At 39.3% G+C, this 8,792-nt stretch overlaps 1 protein-coding gene across 2 annotated transcripts; it reads left to right on the top strand.

Annotated features, from left to right (window-relative positions):
- Positions 1 to 562: 562 nt before the first annotated feature.
- Positions 563 to 5,514, top strand: LOC116264730 (glutamate--tRNA ligase, cytoplasmic). Of its 2 annotated transcripts, none has more exons than XM_031645091.2 (7): positions 563 to 668; positions 1,477 to 1,615; positions 1,919 to 2,015; positions 2,231 to 2,384; positions 2,464 to 3,566; positions 3,664 to 4,131; positions 5,077 to 5,514. In XM_031645091.2, the coding sequence occupies exons 2-7, from the start codon at positions 1,479 to 1,481 to the stop codon at positions 5,326 to 5,328; spliced, it is 2,211 nt and encodes a 736-aa protein (XP_031500951.1). In that variant the 5' UTR covers positions 563 to 668; positions 1,477 to 1,478; the 3' UTR covers positions 5,329 to 5,514. The 2 variants fall into 2 exon arrangements, with proteins under 2 accessions (XP_031500951.1, XP_031500952.1); XM_031645092.2 differs by lacking the exon at positions 563 to 668 and adding an exon at positions 1,043 to 1,158.
- Positions 5,515 to 8,792: the final 3,278 nt, after the last annotated feature.

Here is an 8,792-nt window from a genome sequence, read left to right as displayed (position 1 = left end):
TTTAATGAGTTTTAACATTATAGTATAATGTTTTTGTGTTCGTTTAAGACAGTAGTGGATGCCAATGAACTGAGAAACTCCACAGTCAAGCCAATGGAAAGCGCCGTTTGTTTTTGAAAATTAGCCGCCCTTTTCTCTGGAGCTTACTAGATCTAAATAGGAATCCGATATGTAGAGAAGATTGGCAAAATGTGAAGATCACATTAAGAAAGATTTTAAAGAGAAAATGCCCATGATGAAAATATTAAGCCGGAGTACATTTGCATGAATATATACGACAATTATTAACTACGAGAACAATGAAAACAGCTTTTCTCATGTACATCAGAATAGTGGTTTTCTATCAAAAGCTTGTTGTTGTTTTTTTTTTCATAAGTAAAGCTTAAATGAAAAGTGTATGTTGAAGAGAACTTATTAATGTGATTTTTTTTTTTCAGCAACGTCTATAGGTGTATTGACCAATCAACTCGGCACGGCAATATTTCGACCTGAAAAAGGCCTAAGAGAGGGTGCTCCTGTAGAATTAGAAAAGTGACAGCTCTTATTGGAATTACGTACAAAATTTGGGGGCCTACATGAGAATTTGCCCGATAAAAGCTCCCTGGCCTCTTTGGCCTCCCTCTGCTCCCGGTGCACTCTCTCCCCTTCCGGCGTTGGTGACACACTCGGTACACTCTCTCCCCTTCCCTCTTTCTCTCTTCTTTTCCTTTCTCCACTTTCAATCAGAATAATATTTCCGTTCTCCAGTCTCTCCTGTTCCCCTCTTCTTCCCTCCCCTCATTTTCTCATTTGCTTCCTCTCATTTTCTCATTTGCTTCCTCTCTATTCTCCCCTTCCTTCTTGCTTGTTGTCCGACCGCCGCCAGTCACCGACGGTTGCCGCGAGAACAAGAGAAAGGAGGAGGGCTTTAGGGGATGTTAAATAAATTAGCACTACCTAGATGGAGTGTTTTTTTTTTTTTTGATTTTGTGTGTTTGAAAATAACCGAAAAGGAAAGGGGGTAGCGGAAATTTCATCCCACACTAGGGTTTCTTCGTGGTGTCTCCATTTCTTACAGGCAAGTCCTCCGCCACTCTGGTTCTTCTTCTCCGTGTCATCTCAGGCGATTTCGATTTCCCATTACTTATACGCTTCTACGAGCACTGATTCTCAACCAGGGTAGATAATTATGTTTTTTATTTTTAAAATTTTTGGTTAATATTTAGGGATTTACCACTGCAGGGTTTAAGACTCGTCCCCTGTCTTGTCCTGGTAGACGATAAGAACATCCGTCCTCAAGAAACAGGAAAAAGCAATCATTTATTTCTTCTTTTTTGCTTTTAGATCTGTGGAAGGACTCAAATTTTCTTTGTTTGGAGTTGTTTTTCACGCTTGAAGAACTATCGGGGTTCTTGCTTGAAAGAATGTCTCTTTCCTTGTCTAGTGAAGTGAGTTAATTTTTCATTTTTCTGATTTGTTGATGCCGTTTATTTGCAGGTATGGCATTGAAATTATCATTTGCAGCGGATAATCCGCCCCTCTCTGTAATCGCAGCAGCTGGAGTTGCTGGTGTCCCACTCGAGGTCGATCCTTCTCTTCCATCTGGGGCGTTGCCCGAGTTATGCAATTCCTCTGGGTACTTCTCTCCGTCTCTCCATCTCTATATCTCTCGCTGTCTGTGTCTATCTGTCTGGCTCTCTCCCTGTCTATCTCTCTCCCCTTCGTTGGGGTTCTTTGAGTTTTTTTTTTTGGCGTAATTATTGGTCGCATATGTTGTTAAGATTATGAAAATATCATGAAATTTCCCGTTTGATTTTTTTCGTTTCAAAAATTTATATGATGCTGTCATCCCAATGGGTTTGGATTGACTCGATTTTGAATTCATTGAGATACCGTTTACATGACGAGCAATTTTTTGGGGGTGAAATCTGTGTCCCAGATCAAAGTGGCAGGGAGTGGCCGAGCTTCTTCGCCGAGTTGGGCAAGTAGCTGCGTTACCAAATTTCTATCCATGTGATGCAGTTGAGGTTGAACAGGTGATTCAATAACCCCATGTTTCTACACCTCTGTCCACTTGGGTTCGTTTTCTATGTCTGTAAATGAAAGCCTTTTATATGTTCATTTATCTATAAGCCGTAACCTAAGATCCTTAGTTGCGTTAGTCCGCTGGTCCTGCTTTTCTTCCCCACTTAAACAGATATCTAAAAAAAAAATTCTTTCCTGAGTAGCTGCAAATATATTTTTTTTGTAGATTGAGAAATGGCTGGAGTACGCACCTAGTCTTTCGTCGGGAGCAGAGTTTGAGAATGCGTGTGAATGTGTGGACACTTATCTTTTGAAGCGGACTTTCTTGGTAGGTTATAGCTTGTCAGTTGCAGACATAGCCATTTGGTCAGGTCTTGCAGGTATTTTACATTTTCACTATATGTTGAAAATTTTAGTTAACAATTCATATTTTATTTACTTATGGGATTGTTTCTGAAGGCACTGGTCAAAGATGGGATAGTTTGAGAAAGTCCAAGAAATATCAGAATCTGGTTCGCTGGTATAACTCCATAGCATTAGAATATGCTTCTGTTTTAAACGAGCTTACCGAGACATATGTTGGCAAAAGAGGCTTAGGCAAACCAAAATCTGCAAAACCAAAGGAAAAGGAGGAGAATACTACAAATGCAGAAAATAGTGACAGGGAGAAGTCCATGTGCCCTTTTGATGTGGAACTTCCTGGTGCAGAAGTTGGAAAGGTTGTCTTACGATTTGCCCCAGAGCCTAGTGGTTACCTTCACATTGGCCATTCCAAGGCTGCACTTCTGAATCAATACTTTGCTCAAAAGTACCAAGGGAGGCTAATTCTGCGTTTTGATGATACAAATCCTGCTAAAGAGAGCAATGAGTTTGTGGAGAATATCTTGGCAGATGTCGAGACGTTGGGGATCAAATATGAAAAGGTGACTTATACTTCTGATTACTTCCCAAATTTGATGGAAATGGCTGAGAAGATGATAATCAGTGGAAAAGCATATGTTGATGATACACCAAGGGAACAAATGCAGAAAGAGAGAATGGATGGCATTGAATCAAAATGCAGAAACAACAGTATCGAAACTAATTTGGCATTGTGGAAAGAAATGATAGCTGGGACAGAGAGGGGTCTGCAATGCTGTTTGCGTGGTAAACTGGACATGCAGGCACTAAATAAATCCCTTCGAGATCCAGTTTACTACCGCTCCAATCCTATTGCTCATCATCGCATAGGGAAAATGTATAAAGTGTACCCAACATATGACTTTGCCTGCCCTTTTGTTGATGTACATGAAGGCGTAACACATGCACTCCGTTCAAGTGAATATCATGATCGAAATGAGCAATACTACAGGATTTTAGAGGACATGGGAGTGCGGAAAGTGCAGATTTATGAGTTCAGCCGGTTGAATCTTGTTTATACTCTTTTGAGCAAACGTAAACTTTTGTGGTTTGTTGAGCATGGGAAAGTTGATGGCTGGGATGATCCTAGGTTCCCCACTGTGCAAGGAATGGTTCGCAGGGGTTTAACAGTTGAGGCTCTTCTCCAGTTCATCCTTTCGCAGGTAACCTTATTTGCTCTTATGTCTTGCTTTATGTAGCATAATCATATTATTTTACTCAATTTGCTGATATCAAATTCTTACCTACAAACTCTTATAGGGTGCTTCAAAAAATCTCAACCTCATGGAGTGGGACAAATTGTGGACTATCAACAAGAAATTAGTTGATCCAGTATGCCCAAGGCATACTGCTGTTGTTGAAGAAGGACGGGTACTATTGACTTTAACTAATGGTCCTGAGACGCCATTTGTTCGAATCTTACCTCGGCATAAGAAATATGAGGGTGCTGGACAAAAAGCTACCACATATACAAAGCGGATTTGGGTAGAAAAAGCTGATGCTTCTGCTATGTCTGCAGGAGAGGAAGTAACTTTGATGGACTGGGGAAATGCCATTATAAATGAAATCCAGAAAGATCAGGATGAAAATGTCACCCTCATGACAGGAGTTTTGCATCTCGAGGGATCTGTTAAAACAACAAAATTGAAACTTACATGGTTGCCTGAGACAACAGAACTGGTCAATCTTTCTTTGGTTGATCTTGATTACCTGATCACAAAGAAAAAGGTATGTTGTATGTTCCTTGCTACCTGTTCTGTTTTTTTAATTTCCATCCTATTTTATATTGGAGAAAGCTTTGTATTTCACCTATTGCAAGGCTCTGGGTAATGTGCTGAGGTTCTTGTGAAAAGGCTTGCGTGAGCTTGAGCTTACTTGTATGGTATATTACTGGAGCTGAGATGTGGAGATAGGTTCACCAAAATTTGGCTAAAGTGGAAATACTGAAAATAATAGCTTTACTACTACTATCTCTCCACATTATGACTGCACTAAAGGGTCCATATATCAATGGAGTTCCTCATAACATTCTGGCATGAACAGTAGTGTCTTTGTGGTATTACATGAGGGTTTGCATGGCAGCAGCTAAGCACCTTTGTTCATGTACTGATGTAGGAAGAAAAAGCATACTTTGAACTGAATTATTATGATTTACTACCGAGAGTTGCATGACAGATGGCAGGAGGGCACTTTTCCTGATTAAGCAAGCTTCATTTATTTTATACTAGCACATGCTTCTTTCCTTCTGTCTTCAACTTATTGTTTCTAGATTCAATTGGGTCAAATTCTCTGATTGAACCCTAAAGCAAAAAAGTTTAATGTACCTTTTGTAGTTGCTGAACGTGTAGCGTGAAAGAGTAAAGCACGCTCAAACTAGGGACTTCGTACATTATTGACTTGTATTACCAGTTAGTGTTTGTCATCTTATATTTTTTCATTGTCTATTATAATGAGTATAATGCTTCTCCAATTTTAGAACAGTTAATTTTGTTCTTGTTTCTTTCTCCAGTGCTTACTCTAATGTTCCTTGAAAACCCAGACCTTCTGTTGCAGATTTTCACTGCTTTCTGCATCTTAGAATATGCTATTCTAAACCTTGCTTTTCCAAATAAAAAATTGTTCAGTATTGATGAATCCTAAAACTAGCCTATGCTGACTATTGTGTTGCTGCAGTTGGAAGAAGGGGAGGACTTCCTTGATGTGCTTAACCCCTGCACGAAGCGGGAGACACCAGCTCTTGGCGACTCTAATATGCGGAACTTGAAACGCGGGGAGATACTGCAGCTCGAAAGAAAAGGCTATTACCGGTGCGATGCTCCTTATGTTAGGCCTTCAAAGCCAATAGTTCTGATTGCCATCCCAGATGGCAGGCAGCAGGCACCGTTGAGTTTATGCAAGGACCTCAACAACCTGCAGATCCATTAAGCTCTTCGAATTACCCCTACTGCAGTGCTATTAGTTCTCATTAGATTTGAAGATTTTGTCTTCTCTATTCACTTTTGATCTGTCCACATTTCATCCAATCGAACATTCGAGTGACTTGTATTTTGGATTTTGTAATATTGCAAAATTCATCGGATTAAGCTCTAGGCTGTGGAGTTTGAAAGGAAAGAGCGGATCCCCTAGTAGCTTGCTTGAAGATTTGTCTTTGTTGGCTCTAGCTGATAAGCCTAAGGTGCTGCAACTCGATCACGACTTAAGTTCAGCTGTCATATTCAATCTGAACTGCCTGTCAAACCCTAGAAGTCTTTCGTTTGACGATCATGGTATATAATATAATTCAGGCGCTGGAATGTCTGAACACGTTCCCGAGCACTTTTTCGGATCTTCAGCTAATTATGTTCATGAAGGAAATAGGCACAAAAATTAGGAAACAACTCTGGCAGTCGTGAAATACATCTTTACTGAACTTTGGACAGGCTTGAATAAGTTTTAAGCATGGCTATCATTTCCTTTCCTGTATGATTATTCATCAACCTTTATTGCATAAAGGAATCTCCTAGAGAGCGGTCGATGCTGGAGTCGACCACTGACATTGGTGGATTGATATAAGCCACCACGTGACACTGTGGGGGACCTTATTGTCTTTCTCTAAAAAAATGGAGGGCTTTTGCGTCCTTGTGAAATCCGTGACTTTTTCACTTTTCTATCTTTGTCCACTTAGGAGGGCTTCACCCTTTCATTCTCCCCGATATTTTGGCACCGAACATTGAGTTCTTGGCTTTGGCGCCCGGCATTGAATCTGCCTTCCTGATCTCCACATACTCTCAATTGGAAAGGCTAAGATTGCTGGAAAAAAAATGAACTATTAAATTAAATGGTGCATTTGTAGCATGTATATATATATATATAGATATGTATCACACACAATCTTAACAATGGTGTCACTGATGCTTGTGATTGTGCCGGTCTGAAATACAAAATATCTCGCAAATTTGGCAATCCTGAGTTGATAAATATATTGGATAAGAAACGGCCCAACAAACGCTTAGCTTTGGGCGTTGTGTATCTGGTTAGGCTGATAAGCCTATGAAAGCCAAGTAAGATTCTTGTGTGTGCTGTTTTTTTACTATAAATGGTGGTAAAAGGCACTCTAGGATTGAAGAGAGTGATGGTAAGTTCATCCATGTCTCCAAGCAGTGCAGTGGCAATAGGAAGGAAAGAGAGGTTTCAGTCTCTTTGAGGTATCTCCCTCTTTCTAAGGGAGACTTAGCTTTGGCATTTGTCCGCTTATGGCACGGCGATTGGTGCCCGTAGATATATAGAAATGTTTCACTAAATTTGCGAAGAGAAAAGCCCTGAGTTTTTTTTTTTTTTAGGGTGTTATCCTTTCAGGTTGTGAGGTCATTGTTTACTTGAGTTGCATGCACAGGAGTGTACCACATAAATATACACCGAAGGGAAAAAGATGGGGGTTGAAGTATTTTTTAAGTTATTTATAAAAAAAATGTACATTTTTAGTTAACTTTTTTATAACCATTCTTTATCCATTTAAAAAGTCACCTTTTAAGCTTTAAACTGACGATATTTTGGCCATTGTTCACTCTGCATAACTTTTCTTTTGTATTGGTATGCATATCACGAGTTTAGCTCCCTTAGTAGTCTTGGCCTTGAAGAGTTCCCCGTCGTTAAAAGAAAAGCTGTTTCTGTGCATGCCTAGGTCGCTTACTGGGTGTTCAGATCCAAACATTTAGCCTGCTTTTCTCCTTGCTCACTATTTAATCCATTTTTTCCCTTAAGCCGGTGGCCGGAGCTCTAGTAATGCTAGTCCTTAATCCTTTATCTAATCCAAAGCTTTCCTTCTTGTGCTAAGCATTGGTTTCTCCAGGTATGGCAACCTCTCTGGTTTGAGATTGTAAGGTTGGGACTTGACTTAACAGTCTGTGAACTTAAAATCTTTGATTTAATACCCTCTTGGTCGCCAGACGTAGTGGTAGGTAATATATAATATTTATTACATTGACCCTACGAACTGGATTTCGTGTTACTACAGCTTGAAGTGGGTATAGCTAATAATTTAAGTAGACCATTCCTGAGATTAAAAGCAGTCAACTGCTTAATCTGCATAACCTTACTTGACCCAGTTATCAGATGTCTTGGCATTGTCCGGCACTCGCATAATTACACTAACCACAATATACTTTTATCAGTATAATATTACCACTCTTAAATGGTAGTATGCACGACACTCGAGTTGAATGATTGTTCTATAGGACCAGTGAGGTCTTGAAACAACCCTCAATCCGAAAGATAGAGGAAAGACGGCTTTCACGAATTGCCACAACACTAGATGTGAGACCTACTTCTGCAAAGAGTTGCCTGGTTTCTATTTTGATTTTACACCTTCAGCGACCGAAATATTTTATTTATTCTGCAAGAATCAATTTCTGTTGGGAAGAACGAAAAAATGTTCATGTGGTATTTACATTATGAATATCAAGCATGTAAGTGACATGCAGGCACGTACGCTAGAGGTGTATATCAGGCTCCTCTGTTTAATAATTTGATTTTTAGCTCATTTACAATTGAAAATCTATATATGATTTTCATACTTACTGCATTTGCCTTAGCATGCGTTAAACTTTTTTTGTTCCTTATTTATCTACAAGCTGGGGTTTAGCAAACAATTTTTTCTTTTTCTTGGGTCACATGGAGAAAGAGTTTTTGTTAAGCCACTGCTAAAGCCAAAAGTAAGTCAGAAAGTGAGCATGTGGCTAAGGAATCATTCGAACTGCGTTGGACTTTATCAAGGAATATGCCGAGAAGCACTCATTCTCGGCTCTGCTCTTTATTTAATAAAGAAAAAATTACACTCTACCGCCTAAGTAATGATCGAATAACAACGAACCGCCTAGCAATTCTGTTTCAACAGTTAGGCGGTCAACCTTTCACCATAATTCTCAAAGAACACCCTCCGGTTAAAAAATAATAAGATAATCAAGAAAAATAAAAAAAAATGCCTGTATAGAAAAACAACTTTAGAGTGGCGTAGATCTCAAATGGGAACTTCTTGCTTCATTCATCATTACTGGTGGACACATTTGTTTTTAATCCTTTAATAAGTAGACTTCAACTAATTTATACTAAGCCAAGCAAAGGTACTCCAAATATTAAACGCTTGACTTCTTTCAACTTGAATATCTTTAATGTGAAGCCATGTTAAGTTCACGGGTGGATTTAAAAGCCCTTTTCCTTTTCTTCACAAAATACATGGGTTTCCAGTCCAAGGGAAGGGGTAGTAGAGTTTGCATGAATCAAAGATGAATGAGTTGTAGTTAAATATTGTTGTGATTCGTGCAACTTTTAAGGGATTTAAGAAAATTCATGGACATGCTGAGATTTCAAGCTCCAAAGGTCTTAATTCGCCTAGGCTTTGAGTTCGGAAGCCT

This window comes from Nymphaea colorata, chromosome 11, assembly GCF_008831285.2.
Source record: "Nymphaea colorata isolate Beijing-Zhang1983 chromosome 11, ASM883128v2, whole genome shotgun sequence".
Taxonomy (NCBI): Eukaryota; Viridiplantae; Streptophyta; class Magnoliopsida; order Nymphaeales; family Nymphaeaceae; genus Nymphaea; species Nymphaea colorata.
The sequence above is the reverse complement of the archived record's forward strand: the minus strand, read 5'-3'. Positions and strand labels throughout refer to the sequence as shown.

What these genes read in the sequence shown, in the direction of transcription:
- LOC116264730 (XM_031645091.2), top strand. Translation starts at nt 1,479, where the DNA reads ATGGCATTGAAATTATCATTTGCAGCGGATAATCCGCCCCTCTCTGTA. An exon ending in CATTTGGTCAGGTCTTGCAG is followed by an intron (nt 2,385 to 2,463) that starts GTATTTTACATT and finishes TTGTTTCTGAAG; the next exon opens with GCACTGGTCAAAGATGGGAT. An exon ending in ACCTGATCACAAAGAAAAAG is followed by an intron (nt 4,132 to 5,076) that starts GTATGTTGTATG and finishes GTGTTGCTGCAG; the next exon opens with TTGGAAGAAGGGGAGGACTT.